At 41.8% G+C, this 23037-nt stretch overlaps 2 protein-coding genes across 9 annotated transcripts in view; both read right to left on the minus strand.

The window, feature by feature from the left end:
* RALGPS1 (Ral GEF with PH domain and SH3 binding motif 1) overlaps positions 1-22961 on the minus strand; it is a 331729-nt gene extending 308768 nt beyond the window's left edge. Inside the window, exon 1 of the mRNA XM_067743274.1 lies at positions 22926-22961. The gene's annotated coding sequence lies outside the window, so the exon portion shown is untranslated. The remainder of the gene's footprint in view (positions 1-22925) is intronic.
* Positions 1692-23012, minus strand: ZBTB34 (zinc finger and BTB domain containing 34). Of its 8 annotated transcripts, none has more exons than XM_067743290.1 (4): positions 22926-23012; positions 20108-20230; positions 19864-19983; positions 1692-4706 (listed from the first exon to the last, which is right to left on the minus strand). In XM_067743290.1, the coding sequence occupies exons 3-4, from the start codon at positions 19893-19895 to the stop codon at positions 3182-3184; spliced, it is 1557 nt and encodes a 518-aa protein (XP_067599391.1). In that variant the 5' UTR covers positions 19896-19983; positions 20108-20230; positions 22926-23012; the 3' UTR covers positions 1692-3181. The 8 variants fall into 8 exon arrangements, with proteins under 8 accessions (XP_067599391.1, XP_067599396.1, XP_067599392.1 ...); XM_067743295.1 differs by lacking the exon at positions 22926-23012 and adding an exon at positions 16690-16733 and having other exon boundaries at positions 20108-22454; XM_067743291.1 differs by lacking the exon at positions 20108-20230 and having other exon boundaries at positions 22926-23004.
* Between the last annotated feature and the right edge of the window lie 25 nt (positions 23013-23037).

A 23037-nucleotide genomic window follows, 5' to 3' on the forward strand; every position in this document is an offset into this window, starting at 1 on the left:
AAACATCTAACCTAAAACTGTACAGAAATAGGGACTTTGCTTTCCAAAAAGAGTCGCTCTAAGGAGTTACACAGCGGACTTCGTCTGCAGAGACGTGAAGTGAACTTCGGGGAGAGAATGTTTCTGTTCTGTGGTCACGTTAATCCTCCTGGCACATCCTCATGTGACAAGGCACAATTAATTGCTGCTGCCCGATGTGAACGGAGTTAATCTTTCACTCGCCCTGCACACTGAGAAGCACGGCAGGCAGTGCGCGCGCTCAGAGAGGCCACGCAGCTCTGTGCTGGCCCGCGCGCGGCCTCCCTCGAAGCCCTGTGGGACCTTACAGTACTGGGTTATGGCTTGAGAATTCATTCTTAACACTGCTAGCAGTGGAAAGGGTAAAGTGTTAGCAACATGAATGGGAGCAAGTGGAACTTGCAAAATGTGGAATCATGATTATTAGAGAGAAACGCAATCAATTTTCTGCCCCTTAACAGTCCCATTACAACGTCTGAACCTGAACTGTACAATCAAAGCAACGTATATTTTTGTCAAAGACAATTTTGGATAAGTCACTCTTTGGTAAACTCAAACCAGTTAAACAAATTTACAAATACAAAGAATTCCATGTAAATAAGGTTAAGACGGACACGGTGACAAGAACCAGGACATTCAAGGCGCTTGCCCCAAGTGCCGCCCCTCCTCACTTGTCTCGTTTATCACAGGATGCTCTGGAGACCTCTCAGAAGGCCCCAAGCCTGAGTGAAAAGGAGGCTCCTTCCCTGAGCCTGACCTCTCATGTCCTCGATTTGGGCGCTTCTTGTCACAAACTTAATTTGTATCACAACACAAATTTTTTGCATTTAATTCTTTGACGGAAAAAAAAAAATCAAACTTATTCATGTAAGGAAAAAAAATCACAAACATTTACCTGAAACCCCAGAACATATTTAAGTGGGTAAACACTTGGGGTCCAGCCTCCCCTTGAGGCACACGGCTTTGACAGGAGTTGAGCAAGTGCTTCAGGGAGAGAACAGACCCCTGACTTAGGCAGTCTGACAGGAAAAGGCATACTATATACCCGGTTAGCAGAAGTCGCTCCTTGGAGCGGCAGGACTCGCGTGTGTCTGTACGTAGTAACACTGATGTGGAGAGCAGCGGCTCACGCGTGAACAGATCCCCTGTGCTGAAGAGATGCTACTGCACAGCTACCACCCCCGGGGGCGATCACACACAAGGGCCTGAATGATTTTTTCCCCAAAAAAAACCAAAAAAAAAAAAAAAAAAAAATCCCCAAACACCCCCCACCCCAACTCCATTCTTGGTATTTTAAGAGCCAAAAAAGCACGGAAAACCAGCAAACATCTACTTTTGTATTCCTTTAACTCCTAGCCTCTGAGGTTGGTCCGAATTTCGCTTTTGTTTTTCTCTTAGGTGGTCTGTGCTCTTCTCCCGTGGAGACACACTAGTTGTGAGTTTCAGGGCCAAGGTTCTCAAGCAGAGAGCCTGGAGTGCTGACATCTTACCGACAGCCTGCAGCACAAACTCACCACCAAACTGCTTACAACATTACTCTCTGCCGGAGTACACAGTACCAGGGCAATCTCATAAAGCCCGTTTTGTATACTAGGAGCACATGGGTGAACAAAATATAAAACTGAAGACACTTCCTCAAGTACTAATAAAACATTATCCAAATAGGACTCGGGTATGTTTTTATACAGTAATGTGTTTGCCAGCACATGCTTTTGAGGTCTTTTTTCAAGCTATAAACTCAAGAGAGGAAAAAAATTATAATTCACTTTTACCATTAGATTTCACATTTTCTACAACTATACTGACCTAAAAGATACATAACATAAAAATAGCACCACGTGACCAAAAAAATGGTGACACACAGAGATTTGGTGACACACAGAGTATCTTAGAGGGCTTTTTAACTGTTGGTTTCTTCAAGCAGGAAACACTGAGAGAGCGGGGGAGCCACGGAGGCTCTCATCAGCTCACACAATACTAAGATAGATATATTGCTTGCAATTCCCATAGAGTATATCTTTACAAAAAGTACAAATTCCAAGTTCTGCAGTTTCCCTGGGAACTGCATGTAGAAAAAGTTGCTGTGCACCTGAACTGGCTGTTTGAAAAGAGAAAGAAGAAAAAAAACCACAACACTGCTTGGAGAATTTTGTAGACAGAACTACAAATCCCTTTCCTTTAGTGCGAGTACTAACTCACGGTAGAGAGTGATTCGATTTAGTTACCTGGTATGTTTCTACAGTACGGAATGAAGGTAGATTCATAGGCCAGTAAAAACATTGAAAACCACTGCTCCTTTGGGGTTGACTAATATAACACTACTGTATGTAAAAAGGTCAGCACCACGGGTCATCCAGCTTACCTACTGGACAACTAACAAAAATTCCAAATGGTTTCCAACTAGAGTTGAATACATTTTATGGCATTTGGTTTATGTATTTGTTATGAAGCAGAGCTATGAACACTGTGATTTGCTTTGCTTGCTTTTGGACACAATGATTAATATATTTGAAAACCTATTAACATTCTTTTATAAGGGAAATAAAGGGGCAAAACCCTAACATATTAGGTAGGGGCGAGACAGAGTCAAAAGCCCTGTTCACATTGTATTAAATTATATATTCCTCTTACATTCACCTCAACCAGAATAAAATCAAATTTGAGAATGTATATATACTATATATATAATAATTGCTTTATTATATATATATATATAAAAATTGTCTAACTACCCCCTAAAAGTAATTTTAAATTAGAAAAGGTTACCCATTTGTATCAGCTGACGGCATCCCAGTCTCCCTCCATGGAAATGCACTGGTGCCAGTGCACACAATGGGAGAGTATGCCTCTTGGCAGAGAATGTAGGGTCAACCAGTTGGCATAGCTAAATCACTGGCAGGTTTTGGATGAAGAGTTCAGCCAAAGAGGAATACTGTCAGCCTGTGTTTTCCCTGGATACGCTGCCCTTCATGCTTTGAGCTCCTTGAGGGAGGGAGGGCGGGGGAAAGGATAAACACAATGAAGTGTTCCTTCCAGGAACCTTAGAAAAACTGCCAAGAGACCAAGAGATTTCCAGATGGTTGGGAAAACCAAAGGTTACAACAAAGCAAATCACAAACAGGCGTTGATTAATGTGCTTTGTGGGGTGCACTTCTTTACCATCTTAATCAGGAGCATCAGACACCGTGTGAATTTCCATCCGGGAATCTAGGGCCATCTCTGAGGCCGACGCATCATTTTCTAGTTTCTGTTCCACATACACATCTGTTCTCTCAGGGGACTCGATGCGACTCCTGACTTCAGCTATGCCAGGGTGGTTTTTCCGCAGGTGCTGGTTGAGGGTACCTTGGAATGGAAAGCACTTCCCGCAGATCTCACAGCGGAATGGTTTATCGTCGGTATGGCCCCGGATGTGGTACTCCAGCTGGTCCTTCCGCGTGTACTTCTTCCCGCAGAACTTGCACACAAAGGGGGTGATTCCCATATGGAGTCGCATGTGCCTGTCAAGGCTTCCCTTCTGGTTGAAGGACTTTCCACAGTAAATACAGATCAACCTCTCATTGTACGGGTACCAGTGACCTCTTGCACTCCTCTCCCGGGGGCTGCTCTCAAACCCGGGGTTATTCATCATAGCTTCACTGTCGGAACCCTGCACCAAGCCCTGCAGATCACTGTGCAGATGGACAGACAGAGCCCGCTTCTGGCGGGCACGACCTCCTCGGAAACAGCTCAGCATGGATCTGGATGGGCTGGAATTACTCAAACTTCCAAAAGCTTCAGCTACGCCGGCTGGCTGTGAAGCTGCCTGGGAGTAAGAGTAGGCGTGCTGGAGCACAGAACCATAGGAGCCCACATTCACGGCCACAACTTGTTCCCCATCAACCATCTCGGTGTGGTAGCCATCGTCTCCCAGGGAGGAGCTGTCGGAACAGCTGGGACGGTCAGACTTTTCCATCTTCACTTTCACTTCAGTGATCTGGCTCTCCCTCCCCAGCAGGTCCCCTTGCTCATGGTCCCCCTCGATCTGAATCTCGTACTCAGAGACGCTCCCACTGCTCCCTCGGTCCGAGTGCCCTTCCTCCTGTACACGGCTGCGCAAGGCTTTGCTGGGTGTCGTCTCCATCCGAAGATCACTGCTTGTGGTAGGCTGCCGTACCTGAGAGCAGTATGGAGGGGAGATCTCCACCGGGTTGGCAAAGTAGCTGCTGTCTTTAACTCCATTACGACTCTCTGGAGTCTCTTCCGCACCGACGGTCACAGAGTCCACATCTCCAACACTGATTTTTGAATGGATGCTCTCTAGGATCTGCGTGCACTTGTCAATGACACACTGCATCTGAAGAAAGCTAGCTGCAGTCAGAAAACTGACAACATCCTTCAGCTGCAAGGACATTCTTCCAGTGTAACAAAATGAAAGCAACTGTTCAAACACATTGGGATTTTTAATCACTGATATTGACAAGCCACTCATGGTACTTAATGCTGAATGGTCCCGGAAGTAGGGGGAGCTGGCCGCAAGGACTGCTTTGTGGGCTCGGAACGGCTGACCCTGAATGTGGACGATGATGTCACATAGTTTCCCTTGCAGGCGGAGCTCGTTTAGCTGGCTCAGAACGGTGCTGCTGTACTCGGGCACATCAAACTGAATAAAACTGCTGCTGTCCATTTCTACTGACATGAAGCGTAATCTGAGGAAAGAGAGAGTTTCATAATTCGCCAGTGACTCCTCACTAAGTACAAGTGGCATAAACACAGCCTTGCAAAAATACCACCACCCCCTCCATTGTAGCTACTATACCTCCTAGGGTCCGCCTGAGCATTTCTTTTCTCCTCTTACTTATTTTCAGTCTTTCATGCCTTGGTTAATTCACCTAAAGATAAATAACCTAATGATCCATTAGCCAAGTCTCCTAATTACCTGACATACATCTTGATCAAAGTAAAACATGTAACATACAGTAGAGCCATTTTAGCTCTAGCTGAGAACTTGGTATCCTTTTAAGAAATATATTTTTCTGTTTCACCTACCTTTGAGGATTTGAAGTACTCTGTAAAACAGAAGTAAATTCATTTAAAAAAATGCTCTGCCTTATTTGTATATTTCCAATTGGTATTTAGCAAGTATACAGCACACTGGATACTGAATGGAGCTTAAACCTTTTTAGAGTTTGAGTTGTTGTCTTGTTGTGCATTTTTTCCCCTTCAGCTCTACACACATTTACATCCTTTTGGGTTGGTAATTCATAGCCCAATGCTCGGCCGCCTTCAGTGAAGAGTTTTTAGACAGGAGGATCAAGAAGAGTGACGGACACGTCAGGAGTGCATCATCCTCGGCTAGTGCTCACACTGCTGGCGTGCTCAGGACAGGCTGGCTGCCCTCTGCCTAGAGCCCACAGCCCTGATCACTCAAAACTACAGAACGGTGTAGAGCCCAGGCTGCATTCTCTGACCAAAACAACAAAATTAGATCTCACATTTATATTTTTGTTTTTAAAACCCAACCAATAGGGCTTCCCTGGTGGCGCAGTGGTTGAGAGTCCACCTGCCGATGCAGGGGACACGGGTTCGTGCCGCGGTCCGGGAAGATCCCACATGCCGCAGAGCGGCTGGGCCCGTGAGCCATGGCCGCTGAGCCTGCGCATCTGGAGCCTGTGCTCCGCAGCGGGAGAGGCCACAACGGTGAGAGGCCCGTGTACCGCAAAAAAACCCAAAACAAACAAACAAAAAAAAAACCCAATCAAGAGAAATTTAAACACCTCCTGAATAAGCACTGAATCAAAAAGAAAATCAATAAGGAATAGAGCTATTTAGAAAATAAGAAAACTCACATCAAATCTGCAGTACGGGTTTAGGAATGAAGTTTACTTATATCTTCAACTTACCTAACAATGTATCCAAAAAGAGATGGACAGATATGTGATAAAGCAAACAAAATAAAATGTTAACAAGTGTAGAGTCTAGATTGAGTATACAGGTGTTTATTGTAAAATTCAACTTTTGGGTATGTTTGAAATTTTTCACAATGAAATGCTGGGGTTCTGAACTAACAATTTTAACAATGTCAGTGCCTTAAAAATTTTTATCATTAAACAATAAAGAATAAAAATAAATGAAATCACTTATGAGGTTAGAAAAGGAACAAACTAAACCCAAAGAAAACAAAAATGTAATTAATACAGAACAGTATTTAATCACAAAGTTTTAAAATTTAAGACAAGACAATGTGCAACGAAATCTAAAACTTTTGCAGAAAAAGATCAATCAGTGTGATGATAAATCACATCAGAATTTTTCTTAACCACCTCAGAATTTATTAAAACATTTTAGTTAGAGAGGAACCCTGTGCCATTATTTATCCTAGATTTATGATTGAAATCAATTTGAAATCCAAGTGGAATGGACATATTTTTAGGATAACATAAATTGGCAGAATTAAAAAGAAACAGAAGTGCCAAAGCACAAATGATCCTCAGGCCATTCACACTGTTCTAGATGCATGCTAAAATATTTAAAGCATCTCAGTTCGTATGGCATAAGTCTGACATTAGAATATGGCAAACAGCATAAAGACCGTCAACTTTACCTACGTAGAGACTTCACTAAACAGACTTACTTTAATATCCTAAAGGAAATACTAGCAAATATAACCTATTAAAAGAATAATATATTATGATCAAATGTAAGAATGGCTATATGTTAGGACATACACAAATGTAATCTGCAACCTCAATAAGTCAAAGGAGAAAAACCATATGGCCAAATCAATTCTATGCCAAAAATGCATTTTAAAAAGTTACTTTCAAAGTAAAGATAAAAATACTTAATAAGCTAAGAATAGAACAATATTTTCCTAATATAATAGCATCTACTGCAAACTAATGGCAACATCACCCTTAAAAAGGAAATATACCTACATTCCCCAAAATGTATTTAGTAGAACACAAGCCCCGAGCTCAATATCCCTACCTCCTAGGAATTAAAAAACATATTAGCATACTAACCCATCTGCAAAGTCCTACAGGCTAGAATTCTATTTAACTCAGCAGTTTGCAAACTCATTTAACCATGAAACTCTTCTCTCAAGGTACACATATTAATATTCCAAAGAATTAGTGTTCCCTGGCACACTCTATGGTAAACACTTTTGTAAAGGAATTCCTGCTAGTGCCTGGAAGGCTACAAGGTTGTCTGCCCATCACTTCTTTTACTTAACGTTGTTCTTGAAATTCCAGCCAAAGAAAAAAGGCAAGAGAAAATTAAGGCATATAGCCTTTAGAAAAGAGGCGGTGAAATTATCATCCAAGGGAGATATGACTATTTACATAGAAAAAACAAAAGAATTGCTTGAAAAAAATCTGTTAGAATCAGGATGTAATAAGTGAAGGATTTAAAAAATTATTATTCATAAAAAACCGGTTAGGTAAGCTAATGACAAGTTACAGCCAACAATATTAAGATAAACTATAAAATACCTGGGGGATAAACAAAAAATTGGATCTACAAGAAAAAACTATAACACTTTAATAAGGAAAAAAACATGCATAAACAAAGACACATATCATGCTTCTGGTAGGAAAATTTGACACTATCAAGATGGACATGTTCCCCGCAAGTTAGTTTATAAATATAATGCAGCCCAATGGAGTATTTTCTTAGAAACTTGACAAAATGATTTTAAAATTCATCTAGAACACTGCCGTCCAATAGAAATACAACATAAGCCATGTGTGTAATGTTTTCTAGCAGTTATATTGTTTAAAAGGAAAAATATAAAATTTAACTCAATATATCTAAAACATTATCATTTCAACATTAGAAAGTTATTAATGAGATATTTTATATTCTTTTTTTTCATACTAAGTCACCAGTATTTTCACAACACTCTTGGAATTTCATGTCTGTCATATCAAGTCTTTAAAATGTGATGTGTATTTTGCATTTACAGCACGTCTCAATCTGGAATAACTACATTTCAAGTGCTCAATAGCCCCGTGTGAGCAATGGCCACCATACTGGACATTAGATCTAGAAGAAGAAATACTGAAAAAATTTTAGAAAAAGAAAAATACAGCCAAACATATAGATGTCAAAATGTATGAGTAGGCTATAATTCATTCATTTCGTAAATATATACTGAGAGTCTTCCGTATGCCTGGCACTACAGCTCCAAGTAAGCTACAATTCTCTTGTTGTAAATTGTGATAAGAGCTATGAGATCTTTCATAACGGAGGAGTGGTCAGAGAAGGCCATTTGAACAAATGATATCTCAACTGAGACCTAAAGGATGATAAAGGTTAGCCAAATATTGGGGGGTAGGGGGTTGCTGCAGGGAAAGTTCCAATTTTCCAGACAGAAGGAATCACATGCACAAAGAGATGAGAGCCCAAGTCAGGAAGGAAGGAAATATTGGAGCACTGTGGCACAGCTGGGACAAGAGCAAGGGCAGAGGCCACAGGAGGCTGTCAAGTAGATAGAAATCAGACCAGGATGGGCCTTTGGGGGCCATTTTCAATCAGTGAAAAAGGAAGATTTCTGGAAATAGATGCTGCTTGGATAATATGAATAAATAATAATAAAGTTAGATCCCTTCTTCACAACATACCCAAAAATAACTTCAAGAGAAGACATTTCTGAGCACACAAAGGCAGACACCAGAAGAAGAAAGGGAGATTTAACTATTTAAGTAAAACTTTTATACCTCTAAAAAATATCTTTTACCAAAAAACAAAAAGAGACAAATTATGAAAAATATAACATCTATGGCAGGAAAGTATAAAACTCTTACAAATCAATAAAAGCCAAATGTAACAACTGAAAAGTGAACAAAGAATATGAACAGATGCTAAAAAAAAAAAAATTTAAATTGCCTTTAAACATAGGGATAAAATGCTTAACGACTTCATCAATAAACCAAAATATAAAAATTAACACAAGACACAATTGTTCTTTCTCAAATCGCCCAGACTTAAAAACGCAACCCAGCTGGCAGTGTTACAGGAAGAGGGGTGCTCTCACATACTTCTGGTAGGCAAATATAACAAAAGCCTTAAAATGGGAATTTCTCTCAACTCAGCACTCTGTGTTGTAAAAACAAAATCATGAATATAGGCACAAAAATTTATCCATAACTACATTCAATTACAAAGCAAACAATGGAAACAACCTGAATGTCCAACAATAAGGGAATTATTAAAGTATGATACAGCTATATACTGAATACAGTATCATCACTAAAATGACGTTAAAGAATTCAAAGTTAGTTCCACAAAATGTAAGTTAGTTCCCATGAGAGCAGGAATTTTTATCTGTTATATTAACTATGTGCCAGATAACTGCCTGGCACATGGTGGATACTCAATAAATATTTGATGAATAAATATTTAAGAACACAGCAAGAAATCAGATCAAATGAACAAGAGGGATCTTTATGGGTGATGGAAATGGTCTAAAACTGAATTACGGTGATAGTTTGACAACTTTTTTTTTTTTTTTTTTTGCGGTACGCAGGACTCTCACTGTTGTGGCCTCTCTCGTTGCGGAGCACAGGCTCCAGACGCGCAGGCTCAGCGGCCATGGCTCACGGGCCCAGCCGCTCTGCGGCATGTGGGATCTTCCCAGACCGGGGCACGAACCCGTGTCCCCTGCATCGGCAGGTGGACTCTCAACCACTGCGCCACCAGGGAAGCCCCTGACAACTTTTTAAGTTTACTAAAAGTCACTGCATTTTATACTTAAGATGGGTCAATTTTATATGTAAGTTATATACCTCAACAAAGCTGTTAAAAAATCAGGTAATCACAGAATATACAGAATGATATTTCTAAAAGTATATATGTATTTACAAATATTAAATATATATAGAGATAATATTAAAGAATTATACAAAATATTTACATTAATGTGAGAGTAAAGATGTTTTATCTTTCTTCTTTGTATTTTTCAAATTTCTATAGTGAACATGTATTACTTGGAATGACAAAAATATATGTATTTTTAAATCCCTACTAGATGACAATTTGACATAGACACTGCTGGTGAGTATAAAATGGTACAAATACTTTGGAGGGCATTTCAGTAGTATCCAGAAAAATTACAAACGATCCCCCATGACTGAGCAATTTCAACTCTAGGAATTTATTACAGGACAGCTCATAACAAAAGATTGGAAACAAACTAAATTCTCATCAAGAGGAGCCTGGCTAATAAATTATGGTATGTCCATACTAAAGACTATTATACCACCAGAAAAAATGAATAAGGAAGCTCTTTTCATACTGGTATGAAACAATCACCATGATATATTGCTAAATGAAAAAGCTGAGATGCAGAGCAGTATATATGCTATTTGTATAAAGCACTATGAAAACATATACACCTCACTGTGTCAATATATTCATATATAAATATTAGCAAAATATTTCTGGAATGATGCACAAAAACAAATGGCCTCTTGGGACAGGGATGAGGTAGTTGGAAGGCCCATTAGTTTTCAGTGAATCATTTTGAACTCTTAAAATTTCTAAACTATGTGAATGTATTACTTATTAAAAATAAGTAACATTAAAAAAATTTAAGGCACCTCATCTAGTTTTTAAGAGATAAGAAAAGATCCTAATATAACCATCAGAAGCATTAATTTGGAGTCAGATATGGATTCAAATGATACCTGCTTTCCATTTGTAAAACCTTGGGCAAGGTACTTCATAACCTTTCCCAGTCTCAGTTTTTTGTTTTTTTGTTTTTTTTTTTTTTGCAGTACGCGGGCCTCTCACTGTTGTGGCCTCTCCCATTGCGGAGCACAGGCTCTGGACACGCAGGCTCAGCAGCCATGGCTCACGGGCCCAGTCGCTCCGCGGCACGTGGGATCCTCCCAGACCGGGGCACGAACCCGTGTCCCCTGCATCGGCAGGCGGACTCTCAACCACTGCGCCACCAGGAAAGCCCAGCTTTTTTGTTTTTAATGGTAGTATCAATAGCAATAGTCTTTGCCTTATGGATTGTTATAAGGAATACATGTAGGAAGCACTTAGCACAATGGTTGCTTGGCACGTGGCAATCAAGGTTAGCTATTAGAGACTTTTTTTAGGGGGACAGGATGGTGTAACAAACAGAACTGGCTTTGAAGTTAGACTTGGATATGAATCCTGGTTGTGCCACTTTCTAATAAAAATAGTAACAATGAACATTTAAATAGTTACGTGACCTTAGACAAGTCCATCAACCTTGATCTCTGTATCTAGAACATGACTAGAACAGCCCAACATGACTGTTGGAGTAGTTGAATGAGGGAAATTCATGCAATGAATGTGTATAATAGCTTACATATAATGAGTACCTATCTTGTGCTAAACACCTTACACAGATTAATTAATTTGATTCTCTTATCAACCCTGTTAGGGGAATACTATGATTGCTGCCATCTTATAGATGAAGAAACTGAAGAAAAGAAGTTAAGACACTTGCCAAAGGTCCTGCAGTTAACAGATGAACTTAGTCTGGCTCCAGGGGTCATGCTCATAACTGCACCAGACTGCCGTCTAGAAACACAGAAACTGCCTGGCACCTGCCAAGTGGTCAAATGTTACCTATTCATTACAGCATTTTCGGGACACAAGGATGTGTAAATAGTGACTTTTGGAATTAAAGGGCAAAAGAAAGGTGGATTCAGCTTTTTAAACGTACAGAGTCCTGGGCAAAAACCAGTAGAAAAAGGAAAACAAAAAAGCATTTCTGAAATAGTCTGTAAAACTGAAAATAGCTCCACAATGAGGTGTCTTCCTCCTTTGTGTGGCTTTTTATCTTCTTCTCAGAAAAAAGTACAGAACTACACTGGAAAGAAAATCACTGAAGAGAAAAATGAAAGACCATGATTAACACCTAAGGAGGAATTCCATTTTTCTGCAAAATGAGAAAGGAAGTGCTCCATTCTCCTCTCCTTGACACTGACGCGTCCTCTCGGCAGTGACAATGAGATTCAGAGACTCCTGCCTAAAGCTGCTAACAAGCAACACTCTCGAATAGGAGGTTTCTCAGAGACTGACACACAGGGAATTTACAGGTAACTGAAGTCCTAGTCACAGAAAAGGAGTAAAAGGCATAATTAATCACAATTCCACACCCAGACCTGACATCAGGTCCAGTGGTCCTGAAGCAAAGGAAGCCAGAACCTCTCACAGACACATCAGTTCCAACAGAACCCTCCACTCCTCTGCAATTTTCCAGCATGGGCTAATCACTGGTTCCTCGAGGGTCTTGATTTCTCCCTTGAATGGAATGTCAGTGGGCCTACACCAAAGTTAGATCAATGTTTAATTTTATCTTTAAAATAAAATATATGCATATGGTCAAACTTCAAACTATCGTACAGAAAAATATAAAATGGATAGCAAAATTCTTCTCCAGTGTCTCTCAATCACTGGAAAGAGTTTTTGGGTGTTCTTTCAGAGAAAATTATAAACATATATCAGCATAAACTGTTCTGTACTCTGCTTTTTAAAAATGTATTTAAAGGGTAAGCTGGGATGAAGTGAGAGAATGGCATGGACTTATATATACTACCAAATGTAAAATAGATAGCTAGTGGGAAGCAGCTGCATAGCACAGGGAGATCAGCTCAGTGCTTTGCGACCACCTAGAGGGGTGGGATAGGGAGGGTGGGAGGGAGACGCAAGAGGGAGGGGATGTGGGGATATATGTTTATGTATAGCTGATTCACTTTGTTATAAAGCAGAAACTAACACACCATTGTAAAGCAATTACACTCCAATACAGATGTTAAAAAAAAAAAGTATTTAATATACCTTAAAATCTTTCCACAGCAGCACAAGCTCATCTACTTCATTCTCTTTTCTGATTTCATAGTATTCCATGAAATTCATATAAATGAATTTCATATGTGCCACCATGTATTCAATACTTAATCAGTCCCCAGGTGATACCAAAAGCAGGAAACCATTTAAATAGTCATAGTAGTTCCTCCTAGCAGAGGGGCTACTGCGTTAGTTTTTCACATCCATCGATAATGCCAACTTACCTCCCAAAAGGTGGCAGCAACTGTCCCTTCACCAACAGCACGTGAAGTGCCTGTACCCCCGTAACTGCCAATAATGAATATTGAACTTTTTCACCTTTGCCACACTGACAGGTTAAAAGTGGTATCTCATTGTTTTGCTGTGATTTAATTATAAATGGGGTTGATCATCTTTTCTCATCTTCAATGGCAATTTGTCTAAGTTTGTCTTCGAACTGCCTACCCATATCCTTTGCCCATATCTGACTCTCTATCGAACTGTCAGAGTTCTTTGCAAATTAAGAAAACGAGCCTTTTGTCCAATGTGCTGCAAGTATTAGATTTAACTGCAATCACTAAATGACATACTGACTGGGAATTTATTTTTCTACACTTATAGGGTATGTTCAATTTCAATCTCTTACGTGCACAAAACCAAAGGGAACTCAAAGATAAATAAGAGTCCCAGTCTTGCAGTTTGATACAGGCTTACTACAGATTCCTCCCAACTCAGAGAGAGATGGGAATGGAGTTCATTTTTGATAATGCAGAGAAGTGATTTATATTAGTTTTTCATTTAGACTAAGTTTGCAGCTGCTTCAGAAAACAATAATGAATTTGATTATTCCACTCACTAAAGACATCAGAATCAGTATTCTTTAATTCAGCAGATTAATCACAGGTCTTTCTGTCCCATTATATCAATAGTAAACAAAAAAAATCCCCAAACTAGACATTTACATTGCTATATTTTAATTAAAAACAAGTATATATAAACTGGATATTTTTCTTCAATACCATTAATACTTATTTTAACAATACTCATTCTGGTTTTGTTTGTTAAAACTATACTTTGGATAACAATGTGAAATACTTCTTTTTAAAACATATACAAAGAGGATATTAGTTGAAATGGTCTCTGGGAAGTTCAAAATTGTCAGCTCCCCGATTTCTTCATAACGCTCTTCTGCTCATTCAACCAATGGGCACACAAACTTTCTGCTCTCCAATTTCTTTAACTGGAGAATGCTTTCACCCCTCGGGAAGCAGCTCTCACCTCACACACAGCCTCTGCCACAGTCAGCTGATGAGACTGCCACCATCGGTCTCAACAGTGGGTTCTGGGAAGGACCACCTCGGACGTGGGCAGTCCTGACATTCGTCCAGCCACCTCCACACCAGCCTCAGCAACTGCCCAAGGGGATCACTGTCACCTTCCACCACACTCCTTAGCCTTCCCCCCTTACTTGGAAAAGCCCATCATCATCATCATCATCATCATCATCATCATCATCATCATCATCAATTACAAAATTTACTGAATGCTCGACACATGCTAGGCATGTCGTAAAGGCCTTATATGTATTATTCATACATATGTATGAATTCTCTTGACCTTCCACCAGAAGGCAGGTACGATTACCCTCCCTTGAGAGGTGAGGAAACTGAGGCTCCAAGAGGCTAACTTAACTTCTTCAGGGCTGTTGCAAAGTCTGGCCATCTAGACCCCTACACAATAACCCCTTATCCTTGTTTAATTTGCCCAAGGGGAGTAGCTGGACCAGTAAGGGAGGCAGGAGAGTTGAGGGAAAGGCAGGAGGAAACGAAAGCTTGCCCTAGGTTACCTCCCTGCCCTAGGGTGGTGGCCAGGGAAAGGGACAGTGACAGGTGACAACCTCCTACCACTGCCCAGGGCTCTTACTCCTTCCTCTGTCGGGAAGAAGGAGATGAAGAAAGGCAAAAGGGAGCATTTTAGTAACATCCATCGAACTTACAAGCGCACATGCCCTGTGCATGAGTAATCTCAGCTCTAGGGATTTACCACAGAACCCTCTTTCAAGATCAAAATCTCCCTTTTTTCTAGATCTAAGTCACCGGTAGAAGGAAGGGTTATGATCAGAAAAAAGTCCCAGGTGGCCCTCCAGCTGCAGTATATTATGCCTTCCATATTCACAGCTTTTACTCCCGCTTCCCCGTCAGAGCCCTGCATCCTGGCTGATTTTACCTGCTTTAAATAAACAGCTATCTTCATATGCTAAAGCCTCTATTCATTAGAAACCACCGACCTAGGGCTCAAGTAAGTGGTCCTTTTGGTGTTCGAGGGTGAAAGTCACAGAGAGCAGATGCTGCCAAGACACAGGTTCAGCCCAAGTTCAAGAGAATTCAAAGCAGCACTGAGACTGGCATTTAAAAAGCAACAGCAGACTGTGAGGGGCTATCCAGGACTGACCAAGTAGCGAGGAAGCCAGGTCTGAAAGCACTGAGGACAGCAGCAAGGCCAGCACAGGCCAGAGCAAGACACAACCGTGAGGAGTGAAGAGCGACCAGGTTCGGGAAGAGCACAGCCACATGCTGGGGAGTTCAGGCAGACTGGGCAACCAGAGAAGGGAGGCCACTCACACAGCGAGGCAGTGTGGGCACGAGCCACACGGGAAAGGTGCTGTCCCCTAAATTACCATACAAGCCAGCCTGGGATACTCGACCCACAGACTTGAAGTGCGAAGTGAAGGAGAAGGGTCCTAGAAATAAACATGCATGCATGCTCTGAAAAGAAAACTAAGATCTGATACAAGACCATATGACAACAAGGCTTAGCAAGTAAAGCTGCTTGAAATCTTTGCAAGCTCCCACCCAAAAAAAGCTACAGAACATATGACCACACCCAGGCATCAGGACAAGACGCTGTTCTGAAACGCTACAAACAAGGGAATGATACCCCCTAATCCAGATTCCAAAGCTCACCAAGAATAAACACATTTGACCTGAAGGAGCTTTAAAAAAGTCACACTTCATAAAGACAGGGAAACCAGCTGACCATAATCTAAGAGACAAGGCTGATCCTGGGAAGGGTGGACAGACGCCAGTTCATCGCCACTCTGTTCCTCCTCTCACCTGGCTCCTCCCACTGAGTTTGAGCAAATGAGGCAAAAAGGTAGTGAGTGCTCTTCTATATGACCACTATAGGTTCACATAAAATAAAATGCCCGATTAATGGAAATTACAGCTCCCTAAGTTTTCAAAGGTGCTGCATATTTAACAATTTCTTATAAAGCACCAGGGAATGTAAGGAGGGTCCTATTATTTTCCACTTAATGTCATTATAGTCTTCTGACACTATTTTTAAAAGACTTAACTATCACCAAAAAATAACTAAAAGAAAGCATGGGTGAATTTATTTATAATAATGTCATAGAGGTCTCTGCAAGCATGACATTAAGTCCCAGAAGCCACAAAGGACAAATACATTTGACAACATAGAAATATATAATATAAAAAATCCACCCTCCAAGCAGAAAGATAAACGACATATTGAGGGAAAGTACGTGCACATTTGACAAAGGGCTATATTATAACTCAAACAGATTTGGACTGACACACAAAATCCTATGGAAGAAGGTGCAAAAGATATTAACAGTTCAAAGAAAAAGTGATCAAAAACATATGAAAAGATGTTTAGCTTTATTCATGATCAAGTCATGTGAATTACAAAAAGAAAAAATGAGATACCATTCGTAACCCATCAGACCTGCACACATTTTAAAAGTGTGCAGGTGTAATCCTGAGGGATAATCTGGTAATATCAATTAAGATGTAAAAAGCATTCATCGTTTGGCCCACAATTAACTATTAAGAATTAAGCTTACAAATACACAGTACTTACAATAGCTTATCAGGATATGTATGTCCACTGAGCACTTTTATTTGCTATAGCAAAAAAAAAAAGAGGGAAACGAGCTCAAAATCCAGAGAAGACTTGTTCAAAAAAACAAAACAAAACAAAACAAAAAAACCAATCAACAATGAAACACTACCCAGCCATTAAGAAGAATAAATAGACCTGTATCCTTCGACATGGAAAACAGCTCTAATATTTAGCCAAAACCAGCAAGCCATAGAAAAATCTGTATGTATATATGTGATTCACTTCATGTACTTTTCTTAAAAGAACAAGTATATACTGCTGTATCCATTCTGGAAGGAATCCCATGAAACCATTAATGTTGGTGACTTTCGGGAATGAGGACTACAGACTGGGGAAAGGGAAGGGAAACAGACTTTTATACTTTTTGAATTTTTTTATCATATAGCTGTATTATTCTCACTAAAAGTTTTTTTAAGACATGGTATAGGGTTTTTCCTAAAAATATATAATTTTTAAAACCAAGGAATCTAGGGAAAGATAGGCTGCAAATGGGTAATTATTGTATCAAGCAGACAATTATAGAGGCAGAAACAAAGAACTATGAGAGCAATGACAAGACTGATTACTTTTGACCAAAGAGAATTTTTTTTAATCAAAGAGAATAAATAAAATCTTCATGGTGGAAGTAATATTTGAACAGGACTTTGCATTTCAAATGGAACAGAAAGAACACTTCAGGCAGAGGAATGGCAGAAGCAAAGAACACTGGAGTGAAAATGTATGGTGTCTGGGGTAGTGGCCAGGGCCCAGGTACAAGGAGTGATGAGGGAAAGAGGAATGCCACAGTGGGAACGTGGACGGCCTTGAATACGAGACTGGAAATCTCAAACTGGATTCCGGTGGCAGCCAATTTGAACACGAGTCCAAAGAAGGACTCAACAGGGCTTGGAGACGGAGGGATGCTATCCACTCTGGAAGTTAGTTCCACCTCAGACAAGCTGAGTTTAGGCTGCCCACTGGGCCTCTGAACAGAGTTGTCCAATAGGCACAATTTGGGAGTAATCAAAAATTGTACTAGCCAAGGATGAATGTGGTAACATGCGGTTACTAAAAGGGAAAACAGAAAACACAGTTGAGAACAGAAGGAACAGTTATTTGCTCCTACTGTAACATGCTCACGAAAGAGGAAACATGCACACCTAGCCCTCTCCTTAAGGCACCGTTTCACTGACTAATAAAATTCTGCATCGTGCCTTTTGTTAAGCTGTAAGGAAACCAAACAGTGAAAACCAGAACCTAGACTAGTGCCATCTTCCCACACTGCAAATCCATTCTAAAGAGAACCTAAAGATGAGAAAAGACACTTAAATGTCATCTGGGCAAAACACCCACATGGGCCTTGAAATCCCCTCTACAAAATCCTTGGTCTTAAACCCTGGAACTGTTTCCCAGTAATGACAACCAGAGCAAAAGTAAAAGTGTAAAACCTAAGCAAATGTGATGTGCTGATTCTTGAGCCTCCCGTGCTGCTGAGCTCACACCCTCAGTGGTGAGCTCTCTGAGGGCAGGGACTGTGTGCCCAGAGCCTAGCAGTGTGTCTGGCAGAGAGAGGCTCTCAGCAACCTAAACCAAGCTGGTGGCTCAAAATCCATGACTGCCACCATGGCGGCACCCTCAGCTTTCAACTTTTCCTGCTGAACACCCGAGAGACGTAGGATCTTCTCAGCAGCAGGAAAAATCTAGCAAGGTGGTTCACTCCCATCTAACCCATAAACACTCTAATTTGCTCCACTTCATTTAAAAATACCCTGCGACACTTCCAAGAAAGGAAAGCAAGGTTACAAATTTGGAAGTTGTTTAAGGCACCAGGAAGTACCCATTATTCTCCATCAAGATGCTCATGATTCCAAACCCAGATTTGCACCTGCTGGCTTCAGTCACTTGCTGATACTGGAGACACAACTCAAGCTAGACTTTCTCTATCAGGCACTGAAGACCTGAAGATCCCTTATCATTCCCAAACAAAAAGTCATTAACAAGACCGCTGAATGGAAGCACTGGGGACAACAGGCATGGTGACAGCAGTCACAAGGATACAAAAATAACTTTCTTAGGTATTTCTGCCTGGGTCTAGAGAAAAACTAAAATTGAGCTGTCATGAAATACAATCTAATCCTTCAGAAAGCAGCAGCCGAATAACACCAGGCCTGCATGAAACATTCTGGTGCCGCTGAGACCCAATGCAAGAAAAAAATAAATAAAATGGCATTCCGTGATGGATATTCATGAAGTACTCATCCTAATTTAAAAGAAAACAAGTCTAGAGTTCTTACTGCATTAATTCATGTGAGCCTGAAAGAACATTTTTATCCAAACTGTTAGATTTCCTACCAAGGCGTTAACATTCTCCAAGTCTGCTCAGATACAATAATTCTGAGAGTGCGGTTTCGTTTGACAGTGGAGACTGTCTTTCAGTCAGTGCAAAACATCAGAAGCTTCTTCTGAGCTTTCCTAGCAGAGCAGGAATGGACTCTTTAACCTGACTGGCAGTAACAGTTACTGAGCTCCAACTGCGTTCTGTACACTAAGTAAGCTCTCTACCTGCTCACTGAATCTTCATGACAACACTATGAGATAGACACGGCAGCTATCCCCATTCTACAGATGAGAAAACACTCAGAGAGACTAAGAACCTTTCCCAAACTCATTAATGACTGGCTGAGCCAGGATTTGAACCTGGATTTGACAGTCTTCAGAGCCAGAATTCTTATCTCCTGTAAGAATAAGATTTTAATCCAGGCACAGTGGTGAGAAGTAGGGGTTTTATTGGTGCTAGAGTCCTACTGATCACCTTTGAGTGGAAAAAAAATTTCTCATTTAAGGGTGTATCATTACACCAACACAGTGATAATTAAGGGGTTACAATTCCTTGTACTTTGCAGCCATTTCTCTGCATAATGTCCATTCTTTTTACTTCTGTCTATGAAGTGGGCAATTAGATGCTTAAAATCCTATCATGAAATAGAAAGATTTGTTTCAGTTAAAGGAATGAATAAGCTTTCTTAAGGCAAAGAACTCAAAAAAGTCAAGGAGTAGCATCTTATCTGCTTACTGCTGGCATTTCAGGGGACACCAGACCTGGGAAATATATTAAGTCCCACCTCGAAAGATAAAAGGATTCGAAAAGCTCACCTTGAATTGCTTTCTTCCATGAAGTTTTCCATGCCATCAATACAACCAGAAAATAACCATTAGAAATTAAACTGCCTTCAGTTGATGACCTTCACTAAGCTAAATTCAGCAGTTTGTCAGCTACAAAACATTAAACGGACACAATTAAGAAGTTTGAAAACCATTAAGCAGAATTTAAACTAGAGAAAGATGAAAATTAATGGGAATAAAACATAATGACACATTATAGATTTGTGATACTGACATTTTTGACAAGTGCTTCAGCTGGAAGGTAAAAGTAGGATCCACAGACATGTAGAAATACACAGCTCAGTAAATACACCGAGGTTCGGCAGCCTATCATTTCTCCACCTTGATAAATTTACACCTAATAATGATGATGATGATGATGAAAATGTAAATATTAAGCAGTTACTAGGTGCTATAAACTTTGCTACCTCCTTCATATACTTTTTTTCACTTTAAAACTCACAAAACCCTAGGAAATGGATTTTATTATCCCCATACTACAAATGAGAAAACAGAGGATCAGAGACATTATATAAATTGTCCAAGTTCACATGGCTAGTAAGTAGCCTTGCTGGGATTCAAACCCAGACTGGTCTGATTCCAAAGCTGATGTACTTTCCCCACAGCCTCCAACTGAAGAATTACATGATGTTTTCCTTTCCCATAATCAAGAGTAAACATTTTAATGTTTCAAAGATTCATTTTATGTTATCTGCACTCGAAGAATGAAAGCTGAAAACATCCACCTTGAATGGCAGCATTAGACGTAAATGATATATGACAGAGAAAACTGATAACTAATAAAAGCTTCTCCTTTAAAAAGGGGCGGTTCAAAAAAATTTAAGTCATTTACCAACAAAAATTAGGAAGTATTTGCATACCTATTACAAAAGCCCAGCTACAGTATTAGATATTACAAGGGCTGCAAGAGAAGTATTAAGACAAAATGCCCTCAAAAAAAACACCCACTTCAGCTGGGACAAGAGCAAGTTCAGTAACCGAGGAGCAAGTGCTGAATCCTGTGCTTTAGATTCTGAGTGCCACAAAGGCATGGGGGTAGGGCAGTCAGGGAACACCCTCTGGAGGAAGTATATCTTCAGCAGGGGCTTGAAGGAAGTGAAATGGAGAATTTACACAGAGGAGAAGAAAAAGGAGGCCAGGACTTCAGAAGGGGGAACAAGAGGCGCAACGCCCTCGAAGCAGTCACAAACTCACTTCTGCAGGAGACAGTCGGGGAGGAGAAGCAGCAAATAAGGTCCAAGAAGGTGAGGAGAGCCTTGAAAAGACACGGCGGGCACTGACTGGATGCAGTGTGGCAGGCAGAGGATGTACTCAGCTTTGAATAGTGGTATAAATACCTGTGGCCTTTTAGCTGATCTCCTGGCCCCCAGCCTCTCCCCTCCCCTCCTGTAAATGATCATGAGCCACCCCTAGTCTCTTGCCTCTCACCACTGCCTTTAGAATAGTTTCAACTTTGGCCTAGTGTTCAAGTTCTTTCAGAAACTAGCCCAGCCAATCTTTCCTTATTCCCTTCCTTTAAGCACCCTTCTCTACAAGGAAACTGGTCTATTCACTAACTCCACGGGATCACTGGGTCTGATTCTTCTTTTCCTATCAGAGTCCTACTCATCCTTTAACAGCCAGCTCAAACCCCACCCCCTCACTAAAGCCTTTCCTGACCACTTGGCCTATAGTAACCTCCATCTCTCCTTCCTCTTAATTCTACAGCACACAGGCTTGTCTCATCAATTACCTTTCCACAGGTAAAGTCTCAGCACCCAGTGTAAAGCTGCTTGGAGGCTGGAAGTGTGCCTCCTACGACTTTACCCCACCACATGGAACAGCATCTTGACATTTAATAAGCAAGCAAACACTCAACTCTTTTTTTGACTTCCTATATTAAGTTTAGCATTAGCATAAAGGAAGGATGGGAGAGGTGGGGGGACTTCTGAAGTCAGAGACTAGCTAAGAAGCTGCTGCGATAATCCAGATGTGAGGTAAAGAGGGCCTGACTAGGGAACAAAGAGAAAATGGGCAGATATAAACAACAAAAAAAAATTTTGCACGCAAAAACTCAGCAGGATGTGATTGACTACTACTAGGAACAAAAGCAAGGAATGAATTAGGATAAGGTTAGGTTTAGAAACGCTTCTTGGATTCATTTTAAACCCTGTCTGAAAACAAGTGTATTAAGCGGCTAAAAAGTCCACATTTGCAAAAAGTCTTCGGTGAAGCTGCCCAGTATCTTGAACCAGGGACAGCCATTCCAATTTCAGACATACACAGAATGGTAGAGCTGGAAGGGTCTTTAGAGAGCTTATCTAAAACCCTCACTGATCAGGTGGGGAAACTGAGACCCAGCATGGAAAAGGCTTGCTGAAAGCCTCAAGACTGAGACTCCCAGACTATTCATGCCCCAAGGCACAGCCGCCTAGCCTAGAAGGACACTGTTTACACACCCAGGCCAGCCCAGCCCTCCGTAATGGCAGGACCGTCTGAGGGCGAGAGTGACCATGGAGACGTCCAGGGCCAAGCAGGACGCGCCGCCGCCTGTTTACCTGGAGAAAAGCCGTGGCGTGGGGCAAGAGCTCGGTTGCAGCCACCAGCAGGGCCGACCCCGCGGCCCGGCCCGGCTCTCCCGGGGACTTAACCATCCGGCCTCCCCGTACAAAGGGGGAGCGCCCCCGGGGCCGAGGGGCCCGGAAGCAGGGGATCCCGAGACGCCCGGGCGGAGGCTGGGGAGCCCGGGGCAGCTGGCCGAGCGCTGCCCTCAGACCCGCCAGCAGCGCCCGGACTCCGGGGCCAAGCAGGGTTGGCCCCTTGGGGGCGCGCGCCGGACCAGAGCAGGTGCCCAGAGCGTCCGGACCCCGCCCGGCCTCGACTCCAACCCGCACCACCCGCCCACCCGCCGGCCCGCGGGGCTGACCAGGCGCGGAGGCTCCCGCCCCGCCGCGCCCAGAGGGAACCGGACAGCGGCCAGGGGCTGCCACCGACTCCGCTGGCTCCGCCCGCGCCTCACCCGCCGCCCACCGCCCCCCGCCGGCGCGCCTCACCTGCGGAGAGCGCCGCGCTCACATCGCCCGCCCGCGGCGCCCCCTCCGCCGCCGCCGGCGCCAGGCCCGTCCCCGCCGCTCCGGCTGCCGCCCCAGCCCGCGCCCCCCGCCC

Source organism: Pseudorca crassidens, chromosome 7, assembly GCF_039906515.1.
Source record: "Pseudorca crassidens isolate mPseCra1 chromosome 7, mPseCra1.hap1, whole genome shotgun sequence".
Taxonomy (NCBI): Eukaryota; Metazoa; Chordata; class Mammalia; order Artiodactyla; family Delphinidae; genus Pseudorca; species Pseudorca crassidens.

What these genes read in the sequence shown, in the direction of transcription:
- ZBTB34 (XM_067743290.1), bottom strand. Translation starts at nt 19,895, where the DNA reads ATGGAAAACTTCATGGAAGAAAGCAATTCAAG. An exon ending in ATGGAAGAAAGCAATTCAAG is followed by an intron (nt 4,707 to 19,863) that starts GTGAGCTTTTCG and finishes CTCTTTCCTCAG; the next exon opens with ATTACGCTTCATGTCAGTAG.